General features: G+C 44.0%; 8 protein-coding genes across 8 annotated transcripts; 4 read left to right on the top strand and 4 right to left on the bottom strand.

Moving 5' to 3' along the window:
- Positions 1-145: 145 nt before the first annotated feature.
- Positions 146-1,192, bottom strand: IL334_000606 (uncharacterized protein; the record flags this gene model as incomplete). Its single annotated transcript, XM_062932372.1, has 6 exons — positions 146-462; positions 533-602; positions 664-785; positions 856-869; positions 941-1,106; positions 1,177-1,192. 6 exons carry the CDS (start codon positions 1,190-1,192, stop codon positions 146-148), a joined length of 705 nt encoding a protein of 234 aa, XP_062788423.1.
- A 598-nt stretch (positions 1,193-1,790) lies between these two features.
- On the top strand, positions 1,791-3,136 carry IL334_000605 (uncharacterized protein; the record flags this gene model as incomplete). The annotated part of the gene is made up of 5 exons (XM_062932371.1): positions 1,791-2,073; positions 2,178-2,283; positions 2,383-2,556; positions 2,667-2,874; positions 2,984-3,136. The coding sequence occupies 5 exons, from the start codon at positions 1,791-1,793 to the stop codon at positions 3,134-3,136; spliced, it is 924 nt and encodes a 307-aa protein (XP_062788422.1).
- Positions 3,137-4,011: 875 nt separating this feature from the next.
- Positions 4,012-5,746, top strand: IL334_000604 (uncharacterized protein; the record flags this gene model as incomplete). Its single annotated transcript, XM_062932370.1, has 4 exons — positions 4,012-4,305; positions 4,370-4,426; positions 4,519-4,906; positions 4,968-5,746. The coding sequence occupies 4 exons, from the start codon at positions 4,012-4,014 to the stop codon at positions 5,744-5,746; spliced, it is 1,518 nt and encodes a 505-aa protein (XP_062788421.1).
- Positions 5,747-6,993: 1,247 nt separating this feature from the next.
- On the top strand, positions 6,994-10,149 carry IL334_000603 (cystathionine beta-lyase; the record flags this gene model as incomplete). The annotated part of the gene is made up of 7 exons (XM_062932369.1): positions 6,994-7,249; positions 7,310-8,159; positions 8,265-8,975; positions 9,049-9,357; positions 9,417-9,624; positions 9,685-9,844; positions 9,905-10,149. 7 exons carry the CDS (start codon positions 6,994-6,996, stop codon positions 10,147-10,149), a joined length of 2,739 nt encoding a protein of 912 aa, XP_062788420.1.
- A 420-nt stretch (positions 10,150-10,569) lies between these two features.
- On the top strand, positions 10,570-11,849 carry IL334_000602 (uncharacterized protein; the record flags this gene model as incomplete). Its single annotated transcript, XM_062932368.1, has 4 exons — positions 10,570-10,601; positions 10,705-11,223; positions 11,306-11,426; positions 11,562-11,849. 4 exons carry the CDS (start codon positions 10,570-10,572, stop codon positions 11,847-11,849), a joined length of 960 nt encoding a protein of 319 aa, XP_062788419.1.
- A 1,592-nt stretch (positions 11,850-13,441) lies between these two features.
- Positions 13,442-14,477, bottom strand: IL334_000601 (uncharacterized protein; the record flags this gene model as incomplete). Its single annotated transcript, XM_062932367.1, has 5 exons — positions 13,442-13,506; positions 13,605-13,743; positions 13,836-14,078; positions 14,172-14,361; positions 14,434-14,477. 5 exons carry the CDS (start codon positions 14,475-14,477, stop codon positions 13,442-13,444), a joined length of 681 nt encoding a protein of 226 aa, XP_062788418.1.
- Positions 14,478-14,915: 438 nt separating this feature from the next.
- On the bottom strand, positions 14,916-16,299 carry IL334_000600 (uncharacterized protein; the record flags this gene model as incomplete). Its single annotated transcript, XM_062932366.1, has 7 exons — positions 14,916-15,044; positions 15,121-15,302; positions 15,371-15,549; positions 15,616-15,795; positions 15,904-15,942; positions 15,989-16,075; positions 16,166-16,299. The coding sequence occupies 7 exons, from the start codon at positions 16,297-16,299 to the stop codon at positions 14,916-14,918; spliced, it is 930 nt and encodes a 309-aa protein (XP_062788417.1).
- A 718-nt stretch (positions 16,300-17,017) lies between these two features.
- On the bottom strand, positions 17,018-19,221 carry IL334_000599 (uncharacterized protein; the record flags this gene model as incomplete). Its single annotated transcript, XM_062932365.1, has 2 exons — positions 17,018-19,111; positions 19,171-19,221. 2 exons carry the CDS (start codon positions 19,219-19,221, stop codon positions 17,018-17,020), a joined length of 2,145 nt encoding a protein of 714 aa, XP_062788416.1.
- Positions 19,222-19,635: the final 414 nt, after the last annotated feature.

The following is a 19,635-nucleotide window of genomic DNA, read 5'->3' as shown; positions in this document are numbered from 1 at the left end:
ATCCTTTTGTTGTATATAAATCGATCATAGGAATTTGGACAGTTCCATAAAGACCCCAAAAAGCAAAATAAATGTTGTATGATACACATGAAGCTATATTACATGTCATCTTCACAAATCTTTTCTCCCTGATATACAGGATCAATTACTTCTTCACTTCTCTATACCATTGATCATATTCCTCCCACCCCCAAGCCTTACTTCCGAATTTTCCTCTGGACTGAACGATCTTCCTAATCGATTTCCTTTCCGATTCATCTCTGAAACAATTAGACCACCATTGATCCAATGAATCGCCCCTCATTGTCCCTTCTTGAAAATTCAATAATCCCTCTGAATGGACAGTTGCGAAGAATAATACCAGGGTAGAAGTGTGAGTTTGCAATTGTTCAAATTCACTCAAATGTTTCAGGATTCGAGTTATCCGAAGTAGGTTATGTGAGCGATCACGTAGGTTCTGAACTGCTCAAAGGTCCACCTTATGAGCTATATCCCATATAACACAAGAAAGAGAGAGTCGGATTACACCCACATCGCTCCTTGTAATCTTTAGACAAAGTAAACTTCCCATCATTGAAATCGATTCCATAGAATGAAAGCATCTAAACGTATGATCACGTCAGCTCCGAAGGATCCACTATTGAATAGGCATGGATGTTTCACCATCTTGAAAGACCTTAGCAGTTTGTCGATAATCGCTTGGTCATCTTTCATCTTTTCAATCTCGTGAGACTCTAACGGCTGTGCGTGTGGATTAACGCCTCTTTCACGAATTGGGAAAAACCCTATATGCAACTCAAAGTATCAGCAAAGAAGTATCACAAAGATGCTTTTGCAAAGTCATGAACGACTTACATTGAACATATCCGCTATACCCTCACGATCAGCTATCTTTCCTTCAGGATAGTCTCGTATTTGCTTGAGATCGCTGAGAGCTCACTGATTCATCTCCAATTCAACATAATCTCTCTCGTAAGTTTTCATCCATTCATCATATCTCATCCCGTCAGGCTGGCATGGAGTTTGATTTGTATAGAAGAGATAATTGTTCGACAATGATGAATTTCCTCTTTGTCCACGGTATGAGGAGAGGAAGACATCGATATCTGCGGCCAATCCAACCCAATCTCGTAAGCTATCTGATCCAAGTTGATATCATAGCAAGAGTGAAGATACCTCTGGGACGAGACATTGTAGCTGAAGGTGTGAACTGTCTGATCCCTTGTTGGGACGCTGTTTTAGAGAGCTTCAATCCTGCTATAGTTCTCGGTGACACAAAGAGTAAATGAGGACTATTAGATTTGGCAAGTAGAGGTGATAGTGCTTTGCTTGATTTGGACAATATTGTCATTTCCTCTCTATGAGAATTAAGCTTTGACCTGCTTTATGCTTTGACCTGCTTTTATTTGCTTCTCGGGCACTTCAGTCTCAAACTAACTAACGCCAATTCTCTTACAGCGCTCTTTGTAGACTACTGGCGAGATGGCAGGTAGATAAGTGTGTTTCACATGCATACGAAAGCAATCATCGTCTAATTCCACATATGCATATCTTTGCGATGCAAGTAGTTACTCCAACTCTGGAAGATGCGGGGTAAAGTTAGAATCACGTGACATGTATTTGTCTTGAAGCCAGTCGAAAAGTCGGCAGCCCCAGTCAGAGAGAGAAGAAAGGATTCGTTCCAACACGAACAGCAAAAATCAACGATTTTAGAGATTGTTATTGATTATACCAGTCGATTTTTGGTCTACTTCTTCGGTATATACTCAAATCCAAATTTCTGGAACAGAATGGCTCTCTTACCCACTCTTCGATCCTCCCTCCCCTCATCATCTACGATCCTCTCACTCTCTCGACCTTTTTTTCCTCAATCATCCCAATTCTCACATCCTTATGTCCAACTTCAATATCGATCAATCTCATCGTCTTCATCACGCAATGCAGCGGCAATGTCAAAATCACGTTCTGTACAAGATGTGGAAAAAGAATTGGAAGAACAAAAACAGATGATGGCTAGAGCAAGTAGAACGAATCCAGGTATGGATGTTGGTGTGCAGAATTTACCTGTCTTTGGTGAGTCCAGTTTCACTGTCCTTTTCCCCTGTTCATAGTGTCATTCAGTATTACCTGCGAATTGCTGTACTGATTATCTGATCCGCCCATGTGATGTTCTGTAGAGTCATATATCGATCCTCAAAAACCATTATGGTATTTCGTGGCTTTTTGGACAGATAAAGCATATAGAGCAGAAAGAAGTGAGCGCGCTACATTGACCCGACAATCGTAGGTCATACATGTTCTCTAGCTCTTTCTTGAGCAAGCCCTCGGTTCCGTACTGAAATGAACTTGTTACTGATTTATTTGATGGTAACTGGTTGACAGATTGAACGAAATACTTAAACGAGGTGCATTACCTGGATACGACAAAGGATTCAAACGAAATACAATCGATCCAGTAAGGATGGCTTGGTTATATATGAGACGTCAAAAAATGATTGATAAATCCATAACTGTATTCTCAAATATGTACGAAAATTACATGAAAATACAAGCTGAGTGAGTTGATTTGATAAGGATTGGATGATCTTTCTACATGTCACCTGGAAGTGATATCACTCCTCGAGAAGGACGATCGCTGATTGTCGATACTACCTTCGGTTTCATAGAGGTACAATAGGTCAAGCAACTTCATTAGCAAAAGATAATGCACTTCAAGCAGCTTTAAATGTGATTCGAGGTAGAAAAGATAAAATGTCATGGGAATTAATCAAAGAGAATTCACCTCCTTATTTAGTTTCAAGTAGAATGACAGTCGTGGATCCTCGAGACATGAAAATGGCCGCTCAGGTGGTAATCAGATTTGATACCCAGCAGGTATGTTCTATTTTTCTATTTCTCCGTTATTGTTAACTCCATCTACCTCTGTCTTTGAATGCGAGAGGTTAGTATGAACTTGAGCTCAGCGTTTGCTACTTACGTATAGGCTCTGACAACCCAAAAGAAGAATCAACAACCCGCAAGGCGAGAACAAAGGGTAGTTGAGAATATCATCTTCGAAGTCATGCCAGTTGATATCACCTGTAGTTGGAAAGTCAAAGGGAAATTGATAGAACAACAGGAACCTAAAAAGAATTAAAGCGGGTGGTTGGATAGATCATGATTTATACGACTGCTTCATGTCGATCACCATTCCATGCATGGCATATACACCCTTTTCTTCTTGTGTATGAGCAATCTCAGACGAAACCAGACAAGAGCAAACGCAACAGCTAGTCATAAAATATTACACCAGACAAAAGGTTTTGTTCTTGTCGCCACAGATCGTGATGACCACGTGATGACCACGTGTGATGACGTTCTTCGATCAACCCCAGGGAACATTACACCGCTTTTGTCGATTTTATTGATGAAATATAGGTAGGTTTATGAATATCAGATCCTGTCCATCTTGTCAACGATCAGTTATAGGTATTGCAGTAGCGAGATGTCTGATTCCTCGAGATCACAGCTACAGAGGATTCACACAAGGTGGTCTTTGCTGGTATATGTTCGATCTATAGCTTTTGATCTATCAACTCGATTCAGAGTAATAATTCTTATTATTATCCTTCAAGGTGGAGGATCGTGTCTACGTCTGCGGGGTAAAACGACAGTCAATCGCAAAATCAGCTGATGCATTTGTGAGGTATTTCACGGGCTTCAGTTCACTCTGTTGCACTTTCCTTTCTATCACGTTTGAAAGCGTCATTCACTCTCATTTTTTACCATATGATTCTTTACTCTCATCGCGTAAAGGACTAGCTAGTTCCTCCCCGGTCTTCGGTCAGATTATCAAAGGTAGTCACGTCATAACATCGACTTCTTACGTCTTTCATCTCTGCAACTGACGCTGCGCAATCGTTCTGATCACTTTCATTCTATCCCATTATCGCATATATATATAACCAGATCAATCATTCCACCTAATCTCTTCTTTTACCCCTTCCAAAGACGTATCGCATTACATTCAAGATGCGATTCTCACCTTTGATATTGTTACCATTGGTAACAGCTGCACCAGCAGCCAAGAAATCGATCCCTGAATTATCAGTAAAACAATGGGATGCAATTCAATCGGGATTCACGGATGGACTCCGATCATTATCATCTTGGTCTTGGAATAAGGCTGAAGATGTAATGGATGAACTTGAAGCCATTGCCGGTGTCGATGCAAACAACAACGATGACGATAAATCATCTTTGACCATCTGGCAAGCTTTAAAAGCCGATACCAACTCTTTCAGCAAATTAGTCAAGATCATCGAGGTAAGTTCTACAACCGATCATACGAGTATATCACTAATGTAGCTCCTATTCAACCAAACTCTAGTTCGAAGGTAAATCTATCGATTACCTTGATGACAAAGATCTTCAAATCACTTTCTTCGTGAGTTTACTCCTCATGGCGTTCTGCTCTTTGCTCTTTGCTTTCACCTCGCCCAATCGTCAATTAACATTTCGTCGATTCCTCTATTATAGGCTCCTAACAATGACGCTCTTACTCCCCCCGAGCACCACCACCATGATGAAGACCACGATTCACTCATTGATCTGCTCCACAACCCTTCTCTCCAAACCCTCTCCAATGTCCTCGAAGCCGAGCCTTCTCTCCTCGAGTCCGATGAAAACCGTCACCACCATCACCATCATCATGGAGATGACGACGATCCAGAGAAGAAGAAGAGAAGAAAGGAGATCTTCCGAAAGATCGCCGGCAAAGTGTTACAATATCATGGTCTCACCAAAGCATACACCGCTCAAGAATTAGCTCAAAATTCGACCGTCGCTACAGCTCTCAAAGCAGACGACGGATCTTACGGTGGTCTTCAACGAAGGATCAGGATCGTCAAAAGCTTCGTCCCTCCTTGTGAGTCATTTCACGACCCCACTGAGGTGTCCTTTCGCTGATCGTTTTATGTCATCTTCAGCTCTTACACTCAATTTCTACGCCAAGGTTCTTGTATCCGATATCAAAGCTAGAAACGGTTACTTCCACACATTGAACCATCCTCTTATCCCTCCCGGATCAATCCTCGACGAGCTTTTCCTCTTCCCCGATGAGTTCTCCACACTCACCTCAAGTGTACAGAAGCTTCACAGTGCACACTATCTCGATTGGTCATACGATAAACAACACTCTAAGCCCGGTCACCCTAGATTCCACGGTGCACCTCTGGTCACTTTGTTCGCTCCTTCCAACGAAGCTTTCAAAGCTATTCCAGCTAAACTCAAGTTCTTCTTATTCTCCCCCTTCGGTGAAGACGCTCTCACCAAACTGTTAGCTTACCACGCCGTTCCCAAGACACTTCTTCTTTCAGAGTTACTTTACACTGAAAAGGTTCATAAATCAGAGATCAACGGTTTCGCCGACACTTTAGGCGATTACGACGTTTTCAACATTGGTGATGATGTTTCCTTCCACAAGGAATTCGAAATTTCACCTGCTCTTCCCAACTCAACTTTGAGGATCGAAGTTGATAAAACTAAATTCTTACCCGTCGAAGGAGCTGTGAAGACTACCATCAAGGTCAATGGACAAGAAGTCAAAGTCATCGATGTACCAGCAAGAAACGGTGCCACTCACGTCATTGATCACATCTTGATTCCTCCTCACAAGCACCATGACCATAAAGGAGAAGATCTCGCTCACCTCGATACTTGGCAAAACTGGGAAGATTGGTTCCCTGCCTGGGTCGAACAAGCTTAAGTCAATACTTAAAAATGAATGACAAAGATCAAAGTCGGACGGAAAAACAAGCTTATAAGAAATAGTGCGAATCTGTAGTTAATAGTTATTGAATAGCATATGATGAATGTATCGAAGTTTTGTCTTGTGTATCGGGTCACCGAAAATTCTCTGAAACCAACAACACAATCGTCAATAGTCATAGACTGAATAAATCGACTAACTAGGTCGCTCATTGGCTGGGAAGGGGAGGGGGAAGAGGAGACGCCGCTGTTGACTTGGCTTTGAGGGCTCGGGAGGAAGGGGGGGATGGAGGGGGGAAGGAAGGGATGCGAGGAGGGTAAGGGCGTCCGTTTCGAGAGAGACGCGAGGAGGAGAGGGGAGGGGAGGGCAAAGGGGATGCAGCTATCTGACTAAGCGTAGAGCATCGGATAGACAGCCAAAGCGATCGCGTTACTATACTTAGTCATTCAACTGACGGCGTGCTGAAACCGAGACATAACTTGTTCATTCCACAAAGCGTTTGACCGATGTCTCCGCAAAAGTGGTTTATACCTATCTGTGAGGATGTGACTTTGATGTATAAGACTCTGAACTGGTTTGCACTTTTGAAGAGGTTGCAGTACGCTGGTGTACCCGATCAGAAGGGGTGGCCGTCCGGATAAGATGCAGAATGATCCCCTGACGAAACGACGGCTTCTTATCATCTCTCAGTTAGCAATCCCTCATCCCAGAAGAACCTGATCTGCACTTTGCGATTAGTCGTTGGAATTTTGGGAACCCATATCACGAGAATCAACAAGATCAGAAAGTTGTATCTAAGGCGTGTGGAGGGTGAGTCTCCGCTGCGCAGACCAAAAAGGTTCCTCGACAATTCAGAACTGTTTGCCTTTGAACGATCGATTTCTTCTTCATCAACCGGAGCTTCATTGTCGCCATCACATACCCAATCTCAAACGCGTCCAACCTGATATTGTTGCTTTCAGAGAGAGTTAACTTGCATACATGAAGGGGGGAACACCAGCAGATCTAGAGGATATCGAACTTCTAATTACCAATTCGAGTAAATCAATTCACCGCGGAAGATGCCGATCTCATATTTCAGTTACGCACAGACCGCCTATGGTGTGATCATCCTCAAAAAACACCATTTATTAGGAATTATTCGACTCGTATCACACTCACTGCATAAACCACCAAATTGAATTCTGAAAGGTGGTATATCTCTTTTGACTCTCTCAACTATCATCATCAGAGCATACACCATCATGACAACTCCTTCCTCACCTGGCGACTCTTCGCTCGCTACTTCGGTATACTCACTACCTGCAAAATCCCCAACCGAAGCGGAGCAATACAAAGCGAGGGCATCCAATTGGAGATTTTCGACATTATGTGCTTCCGTAGATAACAAAGATCAATATGGAGCGAGCTCAACTCCTATCTATCAGACCGCTACTTTCAAGGGAATGGATGGTCAGTATGACTACACACGTTCTGGTAATCCAACAAGAGGTGGACTTGGTAAGTCACGATACTGCCCCTTATCAGCTATTTTCACTAACGACTTTTTCGCTGTAACAGAAAACCACCTCGCTCGATTATACGGGGCAACGCAGACCTTCGCCTTATCCACCGGTATGACGTGTCTTGATATGATTCTACGTCTTGTCAAACCTGGAGAAACAGTCTTAGCAGGTGATGATATATATGGAGGAACCAATCGACTTCTCACTTATCTCAGTTCCCATGGCGGAGTCAAAGTAATTCATGCCGATACCACAAATATTGAAAGTCTTCGACCTCATCTTGGATCTGGAAATAAAGTTAGAATGGTGTTACTTGAATCTCCGACAAATCCATTACTCAAAATCGCTGATTTAGAAGAGATATCAAAAGAAGTCAAGATTGCATCGCCAGATGCATTGATAGTAGTGGATAATACTATGATGTCTCCTTATCTTCAACGACCACTAGAATTGGGTGCCGATATAGTCTATGATTCCGGTACTAAATACCTTTCGGGTCATCATGATCTTATGGCCGGTATAATCGCAGTCAAACGACCTGAAATCTGCAAAGATATCGCATTCTTGATCAACTCTGTAGGATCTGGACTAGCTCCTTTCGATTCCTTCTTACTTCTCAGAGGAGTTAAAACAATGTCATTGCGAATGGATAGACAAATGGCTACTGCTCAACTAGTAGCTATATATCTTGATACATTAGGTTTCTTAGTTCATTATCCAGGCTTGAAGAGTCACCCAAAGAGAGATATTCACTGGAAACAAGCTACTGGTGCTGGGGCTGTCTTATCTTTCGTCACTGACGATAAAGCCTTGAGTGAGAGGATAGTAGGTGGAACTAGACTCTGGGGTATCAGTGTATCTTTCGGAGCAGTGAATAGTTTGATCTCCATGCCTTGCTTGATGTCGTGAGTGACCCCTCCTATTGATTCCCATTTATCTATTCTTTTTACTGTTTCCCTTTCACGCCTATTCCGCTCTTGTTGCCTCGTACTGATATCCTTGCCTCCTAGCCATGCTTCCATCTCGGCCGCTGTTCGTGCTGAGCGAGGACTTCCCGAAAACCTCATTCGATTATGTGTTGGTATCGAGGACCCCCGAGATCTTATGGATGATCTCGAGCACTCACTCTTATCAGCAGGCGCTATCACACCCAATCTTTCCCACTCACCTCTCTCACATTCTCGTTCCGCCGAACTCTACGTATCTGATCCGGAAGCGTGGATTCTCGAGCGAGCCAAGGGATTCAAGCGACCTTCTACCGAATCTAGCGCCATCGATAAACTGGTATCAGGCGTTAAGAAGGGTCTTGGATTCACACCAACTGAGCGAAAATCACTCGAGGAAGATATCGTTGTTTCAGCTCCTGGCAAAGTCATTCTCTTTGGTGAACATGCTGTCGTTCATGGAGTTACTGCGATAGCTTCTTCAGTGAACCTCCGATGCTTCGCTGTATTATCCCCTCGATCAGATGGCAAAGTAGGATTAGAAGTACCAAATGTTGGTGTAGAAGCCGAATGGGAGATCTCAAAATTACCTTGGGGTTTATTACCTGTTCACTCAAATTCACATCGACACATCGCGGATAAAGATCTCGATTCATCTTTACTTCAAGCAATCGAAAACCTTGTTCACGATCACGCCGAATTAGGTCAAACCGGTCTCAACTCTTGTATTGCTTTCTTGTATCTTTACATGGTAATGGCCGGTGCCGATCTCAATGCGTATGTTCCATTCGTCTCTCTTCTGCTCAGAGTTCACGAGGTGTATGTGCTGACCACAATTTCCGTCCACCAGTCCATCCGTTACATTCACAGCTACGGCAAACCTCCCTATCTCCGCTGGACTAGGCTCGTCGGCTGCTTATTCAACCTGTGTAGCTTCAGCACTTTTGATCGCCCATTCGCATATCTCCAAACCTACTAACAACCAAAGACGACTCACGGAAGGCGATACAAACATAGTAGATGGTTGGGCATTCTTATCCGAAAAGGTTTTACACGGTACTCCTAGTGGAATAGACAACGCGGTATCTGTAAGAGGCGGTGCCGTCGCTTTCACCAAGTCAGTAGGAGGTAGGAAGGGCGGTTTAGATGGATTGCATGGGTATGTTTAACATTTACGCTGTGACAAAACGAGCTAACACCCTTGGGTATGTGCGATAGTTTCTCTTCAATCCGACTACTACTTACCAATACTCTGGTACCAAGAGATACAAAGACTCTGGTAGCTGGAGTCAGTGCCAAACGGTTGGCTGAGCCCCATGTAGTAGACCCCATCCTTGATGCTGTCCAATCAATTAGTGATGAGGCTTCGACTTTGCTTAGTGGACAGACTCATGTAGACAGAGAGGAGTTGATCTCTCGTCTTGAGGTATGTGATCCTCCATTTCTTTATGATGCATGGTCTTGTGGCTGATCGGTTCGCCATTAGATTCTCATCAAAGAAAACCATTCTCATCTTGTCAACCTCGGTGTCTCTCACCCTTCGCTTGAGGTAGTAGTTGCTGCCACCGCTGCTGAGCCTTTCGGTCTTGCTACTAAGTTGACTGGAGCTGGTGGTGGTGGATGTGCAGTAACGTTGATCCCAGATGGTGAGTATCAACACTTATCCCTTGAGATGTAAAGAGACTAATCAAATTGGAATATTGCAGATTTCCCCCAATCCTCCCTTGATGCGTTGATAACTACTCTTGAGTCTCAAGGGTTCCAACCTCATCTCACTTCCGTAGGCGGACCTGGACTAGGTATACATGTCTCCAGACCTAAAGAGGATAAGATTCGTACATCAGAGGAGGGAGAAGGTATGGTCGTACCTATACGTGCTACACTGAGGGAAACCCCTATCGAGTCATTGGAACAATGGTCTCAAAGAATCGGTAACTGGGTTCATACGTAGATACTCATAAAAAAGAGAACAAGATTTTGACATTATTCAGGATTGAATGGCAGATGTTCCATATTCCTCGAGTGTATATGTATGTACGATATCTGCGGTAATGCTTTTGCATGGTGTCTCAATGCTCGATGTTGCCGAAAGTTACACGCATCGTCTCTTCTGTCGGCCTTCGGTGATGTGGAAGTGATCTATTCTATTTATATAGATATTGTTTGTGGTATTGACCGCTCAGCTTTTAAGCTTGAATTTCTCACCTCCACTTTCCGACGAACCAATTTCCCACCATTTCAACTGTTTTTGTTTTCACCTGCTGAGCTTCTCAACAATTTCTATCATACACAGTATTGAAGGACAAGAGCACATCGTAAAGCAGATCATCAGTCGTCAATTGAATAGCACAAGGTCGTTTTGACCTATGGGATGGTTCAAGTATATCGCAAGACGCATTCATAGTAAGTTGGAAATGTCAAGCAGAATCCGCTTTGTTTTGTCTAAATCATCTGCGCCCTCTCGTTGACTGTTGATCGTTCATTGATTGATGATATGTAAAAATAGTCCCGATCCACCTCCAACACCACTCTTAGCTTTCTTCCTTCGATACCCCAATCCATTCGCAAGACACGTCCTATCCGTAGATGTACTTTCTAGAAAAGTGAATCCGGTCACAGGTCAAATACATACCACTAGACTGATACTGAAAAGAGGTATTTTACCTAAATGGGCTACTAGATGGTTACCGAATGCAGGATTATCAGGTGGAAGAGGATTAGATGCTTGGATATTGGAAGAAAGTATAATTGATCCGCCGGATTGGGGATCAAATCCAGCTTCAATCTCGGCATCAAAGGCAGGTCCAAGGTCAAGCTCAAGTTCCAGTATCAATTCCAATTCCGCTTCAAGTTCAGGTTCAAGTTCAAGTTCAGGCTCGAGATCGAGATTACAAAGAGGAGAAGAAGAAGACATCGATAGTGATTATGGAAAACAACCTAGATTGAGAGTACAACAAGGTAATTTAAATCATAAGAAATTGATGCATGTGATTGAAGGTGGTGAAATCAGAGCTGGACCTAATGGGTAAGCACGATTCGACTAATGTCCGATAGAATTTGCATCTTGGACTTTGTATTCTGGTTACTCATATTCTCAATTTGCGTAGCACAACTCTGCATCATACGACGGCTGAAGTGAGATCAAGTTTTGGTGGAGCATGGTCGAATCTGATAAGGCAGCGAATAGAGTCATACGGCTTAGGGAAATTTGAGAGTAATTCAGAGACTGTGAGTTTTACCCCTTTTTCGCATCCAGTCCGACCAAATGATCGCACGACCATTGGTCATCGGTCGCACGACAACTCCATCGCACCGATCCATTACTGCCACTATGATATCGTAACTGACTTACCCTTTTTGCAGTCCCGTAAAGGGATGTCTTTGATATTAGAACTCCTACGTACCCGTCATCCATTACCTGAAACAGCAGAATTCGAGTTCTACCCACCACCACCACCGGGATTCAATGATTCATGGTCTGATAGACCTGGAGCTGGAAGCACCAATATAGGGAAGTCGAAAGAAGGTTCGCCGAGAAGTTTCTTCTTGTCGCCTGGAAGTATAAGGGAGTGGGTCAGAGCAAGGAGAGAAGGTGGGAACGGGAATGGAAATGGAAATGGCAATGGCGATCGAGGGAATGGCGAAGGGTGAGGTATTTCAAGATTGAAAAGCAACGAAAAGAAAAGCTATAAGAACGTTGATCTGTTAGGAGTATCGTGTCATTGGTCCTATCATAGGAGGTCATCTGTATGCATATACAATCTGCGAAAACTAGGATAGATGGTCGAATGGATCCTCCGCATCTTATGGATAGTTTGGCCTGCAAGCGAATACCCATGGAGACAGTGGAAATGTCAACACCTATAGAGCTTAGAGTGAGTGGATTTGATAGTCGTGAGAGCGTAGGATATGTTACCTCTTGTCAAATCTTGTCCCATAATCAATATTTGATAGAGATCATCGAGCGCGAGATTGATCCGTTCACATGATTCATGTTTTCTCACTTCAATTACTCACTCGCAGGGAAAGATATCTCTGTTCAAAGGAGCGAAATCAGCCGCTACTTCCTGCCAGTCCCTCTCTTCAATAGAATAATTTAGGTAGTTGTTTTCCATAACGTTCAGAAGGCCTAACAGGTATGGCAGTGGAAAGCGAGATGCAACTTCCATCGAAATGAGTTGGAGACTAATCACGGGACAGGTTTGGGCTCCTCCCCCATATCGCATTGCTCTCTTAGCCAAAGCAAGGCCGTTTACATGACTTGCCAAACAGAACAAATTATAAGGCTGAGCTCTCGCAAGAGGAAACATCCTCACCTTGATTCGTTCTTGTTACAATTGAACAATCATATTCGTCGCACAGGTCAAGTGATACTTCGTATTGCGACAATCTTGGGGAGAGTGGGGGGCGCTGACGTGCATGAAGTCTAGGAAGATCTTCAGGTTCAAAGGAGAAGCCTCTGTGGAAATAGGATAAGTGATCATATTCGGATCGTGGAGAATTACGCGCAGGACCATGCTGTAAAGGGTCTATTCAGAGTCATGTAAGACCAATGGTGAATACCCTGTAGCTTACCTGTTCGTTTCGAGGATGTACGAATGAACGTTAAACTTTTGATCTTCTGAACTGATCAGCAGAATATCCGCGTCTTCATTCTTTCAGTCCTTGCTGAAGAAATTCGTCTGAGACTTGATGGTTTGGCTTGTTCCCATCTTGCGATTGATTATCTTGATGACTTGCGAAAAGGAAGAAGAGAAATGAAGACACCAAAGAATGGAAAGATTGAAGCAAATATAGCACCTTTGAGGGAAGGATAACATGCCCCGAGACACATTCATGCTCGGACTCCCTTTTGTTGCCAGCGTAAAGGGCTCGAGCGTGAACCGATTTCCATCCTATCTAGTGTCGCAAGAACATTGCATTTTGTGTACAAGAAATAGAGAACATGGACGGCCTGTACATAGATCCATTTGTCTTCAAGAAGCGATCGCCGATGTTCCCCCTATATGTGTATCTTTTGGATTGCAACATAGTAAGTCGATCAGATTCGAAACTTTCTCAATCGAGCAGAACACCGATCGCAAAGGATATGTAGATATGGCCCAAAATCGGATCAGGTACCACGTAAACCGATTCTGCCCAACCTTTTTACACTGTTCAGAAAAGCTGTTTCGTACCATCACTAGAGGGTAGACCGATCAGCCTGACTACTCGTGACAAGCCGGGAAAATTCATGTGACTGACTATTTCCAGAAGTAACCTGATGTGTTCTCTCTTGTTGCGTTATTGATAAGTTTGACCAGTTGGGCTAAGTGCGTGAGGTGGTTGTATCATCAGTCGTCGTCTTATTTTCACGCCTATAAATCATCCTGCCCGCATTTGAAAGCATGAGAGCCGATGACTTACGTATGATATCTTCTACTTTCATTGGGGGTTTCGCTACGCCGAATTGGTCTGCGACATATTGTCCCATTGCGGTGTCTAACCAACCTGGATCGATGAAAAAGCTTATAAGATGAGGCTCTTCGAAGTGTATTTGTCGTCCCTGCGACTTGATCAATTGGGACCCGCCTGTCCTTCCTGCTGAGACTGAGGAATATATGTGCCGCCCTGCATTTAGAAAGAGGTGAAACTCACCAGGTAACCGACAGCTGCCTTTGAACTCCCATAGACACCAACATTGGGATCATGGTCAAGACCAATTGAGCCTAGAGCAGAAGAAATGATTATAAACTTGCTGCCTTCTTTTAATAACGGATAAACTGCCTGAAACAAGACTAGAGGTCCTTGAGTATTGACTCGATAATGATCCCGAAATTCGGCCAAATCGATATCCTTCATTGGCGCGTAGTGACTACCCATACCTGCGTTGGCAATAACCTGAAGACGATCGTGTCAGTACATCTTCATGGACATCATGTATATAAACATGACACGGTACGTATAAATCAAAGTGGTTGATGATACACTTACAACATCAAGCGTTTCAATGTCATATTTGCTTTTCAATTCCTCAACCGCATCTCTAGCATCTGTTTCTGAAGCGGAATCTATCTTCACAGCGATCACACCGTCTAGCTGAGGGGCTTTACTGATTTCTCGAACACCTACGATGACCTTGAACCCTTGAGCATGGAATGAGCGAGCTAGGCTGAGACCGATTCTGTACACGAATGTGAAAGGTATTTTAGCACTACCAGCAAACGCAAATAGCTGGGATGAAGTTTGACCTTACCCTCGATTGCCTCCGGTAATAAGGATAGTCCGTTGTGTCGACATCGAATTTTACACCTGTCGGCGTATGAATTACAGGTGAACAAGTAACAAATAGACGTCGAGTATTTTGAACTTTAAGTTATCAATTACTGCAACTTGCTTTTCCACAAATGCAGTCGCGGTTGAACACCGAAGCTCGTAGCCGGATATCTCCGTGATCGTTGTCGTAACGAAAGCAGGCCTGTCCACATCGTCGGTGACTTGTGAGAATAGCTAAATGCGTTGACCGAAGAGAGGAAGAGGTTTCTACAACTTGAGTGTACTCAAGAAGTACTTGATTCAACGCAAGTTCCGGATTCCTTGATCTACTTACACTGGAAGTGGGTCATACACAATTTCATACATAGAATTAGACCGGGTGTCGAATGATGCTATGATAAGGTATATGTACAAGTTTGCGTTGGGCGATACAACGATACATGAATGGGACAGGCAAGCTTATCAAGGTCCTGATATCTTTCCTATTTCGCTTTCCCAACCAACAGCTTTCTCGAAACCGTTTCTGCCCATTCTGAAATCGCTTATAGCTTCCATAGCTTGTCTTTGCGTGTTAACGACAAATGGACCATACTGGTAATAGATATGACTGTTAGCCGAGAGAGGCGATGGAACGGACTGTCGGAGTATGGTGATGGTCAAATCTCACCTGAACAACGGGTTGATCGAGTGGTTGACCGGCAACTAAGATAAATCTAGTTTCTTCCCCTTCTTCTCCTTCAGGTCTAGTGAATTGAACTCCTTCTTGTCCCTCTTGAGATGACAACACCAAGGTATTGTATTTATCATAAATCTTGGAATCGTCTCCGACTTGAACTTTACCGCTTATGACTGAGGTGAGATGTATGCAACCTTCAGTATAGAAAATCCGTCAATCCGAGAGATCAGATAAGACTCACTGTAGAGGAAAGAAGTCCATCCTTGGGGAAGAGTTTGATACACCGATGCCCCCGGTTTCTGAAGTCTGAAATTGAAATACCAACAGCCTCCAACAGGTCTCACGAAACCTTTGGTACCATGGGATTCTCCTGAGATGATCGTAATTTCGATTCCGTCTTGTGGATGGATGGTAGGTATACTAAACGAAGACAAATCTCAAGTGAGTCGCTTTATCACCTGAAGAAAGGATCCGAAAAAGGCTCACTCTTCAGCTTTCTTCTCTTGATAACTTGGCTCAATGAATTTCTGATCTGAAGGTAAATCTATCCACAGTTGCATACCTACTGAGTTGACTGCCTTTGAAGGATCAGGATCGAAATATGGCATTTCAGAATGCATGATTCCTCTTCCTGCCGTCATCCATTGTACATCTCCTGGGTTCAAACTATAATCCAGAGACGAAAGACGAAATACAATCAGCTCATACCATTCTCCAATGAGCTCAAGAAGTCTCTGAGAAGAACGATGATAAACGATGAAAGCCAATACTTACAAGCCCTTGTTACCTAAAAAATCTTCATGTTGAAACATACTTTTTCTCGCGTTAGCCATTTCGGCAGAAGTTCAGAAGAACTTACCCTTCTATCTGGTAGCTTACGGTAGTCTGCCCTCGATGGGGATGATCAGGGAAGCCAGCTCCTTTCTTGACGGTAGCATGATCCAGCCTTTATCAAAGAAGCAAGAAGTAGGGAACTGTCAGTTTGAGGTTGAGGAGCGGGCAAAGGAGAGTTGACAAAAAGGACGATTGTACTCACATCAGAAATGGGCTAAGCTTTCTCAATTCACTTGATCCTATACTTCTTCTCACTCTAGCACCTACACCTTCAGATACTTCATTGGCATAAACAGCCTTGATGACTGATCTTGATGATTGAGCTGAGGTGGACATGTTCTTCGTTATGTTCTGTGAAATGGCGGTCTTGGATTTGGTTAGTTTTGAGAACTGTGGACTCATCAAGCTATCAATCTAGATTCTGTCTGTTTATATACCTTCAGCGACGTATTGACCAATGTTACTTTGAACGTTTCTGGTGCAATCCATGCATACATGTTGGCCCTTCTCCTTTCATCTTGATTTACATATATTGACAAATATCAGTGAATGCTGACAAAAGCCGATCAAATATTCGAGATGATGACAGTCATCGTTCAGATTTAAATTCCTAATACGGTATTTCCGTTTGTTTGGTTCTTCCGATGGGATTTCTGGGATATACCACGTGATTTGAGACCACTTCGGCAATGAAGATAAAAGATCCCATAAGTTTATGAGTATAAAGACATGGTCTGAGTGAAAACATGATTTATACATTGTATGATAAAGACTATAGTACAACTCGTTTATTTTGTGTGTATGATCAATATTTACTTCTGACCCTTAGACTGCTTCTCCTTATCCTTCCGTCCTCCGACCTGACCTCTAGCCAATAAGCACGACTGCGTAGACAAGATGAAGAATGCGTTTTTGATTTTTATGGTACAATGGGAAGAATGATGATATGTATATATGTATATGACAAAAATTCATGTATGGCCGACCTAGCAGCGCCAAAGTTTTGGAATGATCAGATCTCTCGAAAAAAGGTTTGAAAGATAGCAGCGCACATTTATACTCTGACTGTCCTTTCCCTATCTCTGCCTCGGTCCCTACCCCTTTCGTCCTCTGAGGCCTCGATTTTAGCATCTGATCCTCTCCTGCTCCTGGAGTGGGACTGTCCGGGGAGACCTTTCTCCCTCCTACTCCTGCCTCTTCGCTCCACTTCGCCATTCCCATCTTCTTCTCCGCTGGCGTCAGCATCGTAAGATATTTTTCTGCCATGCCTAGAATGAGAGTGTGATGCAGACCTAGAATCGTACCCAGTTCTTGACTTATCTCTCCTGCGAGATTGAGTTTGAGAACGAGAGTGACTTGTTGAAGAAGGTGTACCAATCCATTCTCTGATTTCCCTTTGACGGATACGATCCATGTGTGGGTTTTCTCCGCCTACGGGTAAAACTATATCCATGGGTAGACTTCGGACCATTTGCTGAGCAGGAGATTCTGCTTCCGCTGGGACAGCAGGTCTAGCCGCTGGTACTGGAGCAGAGACAGGTAGTTCCACATATTGAGGAAGTTGCGGACGAGGGGAAAGGTGAGTTTTTGTGTTGTTCACCTGAGCAATGGGAGTTCTATTCGGTATTGGTGATGGAACGACTGACGATATTGAAAAGGGAGCGAAGGATCGCAGGTAGGTAGAAAGATTCCAAATGGCAGAAGCAGTTGAAGTTATTGGTTTAGCGGGAGCATGTATGCCTTGATTTGAAACCAAAGTGGTTGCTTTGCCAGGAGCATATGCTGATAATCGTCTTCTAGCGAAAGAGGAAGAACCAGTTGCTGATTGATCATCGGTCGAAGTCATGAAGTCAATATGATCACCATTATCAGTCAACGGATCTACCAGTTCCGATACGGATATTGTAGAGAGCGTTGGAGTAGTACCACCCATTTGCAAGTAAAGATGTGACTCAGTCTCACTGGGTGCAGTAGCAGCAACAGTAACAGGTACGCGAGAGACTTCCGTTGGGAGCGGGACTGATTGGAGACCAAGACCGGTAGAAGAGTTCGCTGTCGATGGAGACTGGACCGATGTAGTAGATGTCACACTCGTGAGAGCCTTTACTATTGGACCTACACCAAACCCTCCAAATGATGTAAGACCAGCAAAGGCCGAACCTATTCTTCCTTTCGGTGTGGTACCAAGTAATCCATTCTCTCCATCATGCTCATCTAAAGACGCTTGACTAGGTGGGGGAAGGTTGGCAAGTACTTCTCTTCGTGTGCGAGATCTACCTCGGGGTTGGTAGCTGCCTTCGAAGGACTGGACACTGGGATCACGGCCATCCTCGTCTTTAGGTGGCAGACGCTTGACTTCGTTGAGCCAGCTGACAATGTCATCTCTGCTCTTTGAAGAAGCTGATGAAGCTATCATCGCAGCTACAGGACTCGGTGATTTACGTGAGATAAAACCAGGCCGTGCCGCTGGAAGAGGGGAAGAAGTGGGAGGTTGACCAAAAAGGGGAGCGGCCATAAAAGCGTTGGAGACTCCGGATCGTTTGGTGACACTAGGCCTGACAGTTGTGTCAAGTGGAGTTAGTGCTTTAGGCATTTTCATGGGCGATACATCGCCTATATCGACGGCTTCGTTATCGCTACTTTCAGATGTTGAGCAGAACGCTGAATCTGATATGACGGGCGTATTGGATCCTGTCGTCTTCGACAGTTTGTCGAATCCCTTCATGCGAGGAGCCGAAAGTCCAGTATGGCTAGGAGAAGCTGTCATATTGACGGAAATGGGATTCGTCCTACGAGCGAATTGAAGGGTTTCGATGGTTTGAGTAGGTCGACGAGAGTTATTCATTTTAATAGGTATCGGTGCGACCGAGTTAGTGGCAGGGAAGGAGAAGGCTCTTCTGTCTCGAACAGAAGGCTTTGAGCGGAACGAAGTAGGGAGAGGAGCGAGAGGGCCGATCGACGGTCGACGCACGGGAGAGTTATTAGCTCGAGGAGTAGGGTGTCCGGAAGGGGATGTTGCTTTAGTGGGGGAAGGGATGAGACCAGGGGGGACAGGAGATGTGAGAGGTATGAGACCATTTGGGTTAACATTCGAATTGGCATCTTGATCTCGACAAGCCTCGCTGCAATACGGGCTGCGAGGATCCCGCTAAGAGGCCAAAAGGTATAAGCCATGTCCCGCCTCGATCAAGACGATTCCAAACTCACGGTCTGCTTTGAGCATGTCAGACACCAGGCTACGTCCATATCCATGTCCATTGTGATGAGATGCGAAGAGGCGCTGGAGAGATAAACATTAAGTGCTGATAAATGGGATGATAGGAGAGGGACATGCTTACCGTGATAGCGCTGTACTCGATAGCAAGCGATCTAGCTATAAAACTCTCCAGACTATACCGATCCTGTCACACGATGTCTAGCTAATGTTGAACCTGGTGAAGGAGAGGTGTTACAATCGTTTCACGAAAGGTATCTGTAAAATCTATAACGATGTGAAGAACGAGTTAGGATGATATTAACCCAGACAAAGGAATGGAAGAGAGTATCAAGTGTTGATTGGTTCAAAGCGAAGCCGAAGAAAAGGTAAAATGATATCGATGAGGTGATTGTGGAGTTTGGGTAGGTAATGGTGTTTGGAGATACGTGAAAGCGGTCAGACCGATTTAGGGTTAT

Source organism: Kwoniella shivajii, chromosome 1 (assembly GCF_035658355.1).
Source record: "Kwoniella shivajii chromosome 1, complete sequence".
NCBI classification, from domain to species: domain Eukaryota; kingdom Fungi; phylum Basidiomycota; class Tremellomycetes; order Tremellales; family Cryptococcaceae; genus Kwoniella; species Kwoniella shivajii.
The sequence above is the reverse complement of the archived record's forward strand: the minus strand, read 5'-3'. Positions and strand labels throughout refer to the sequence as shown.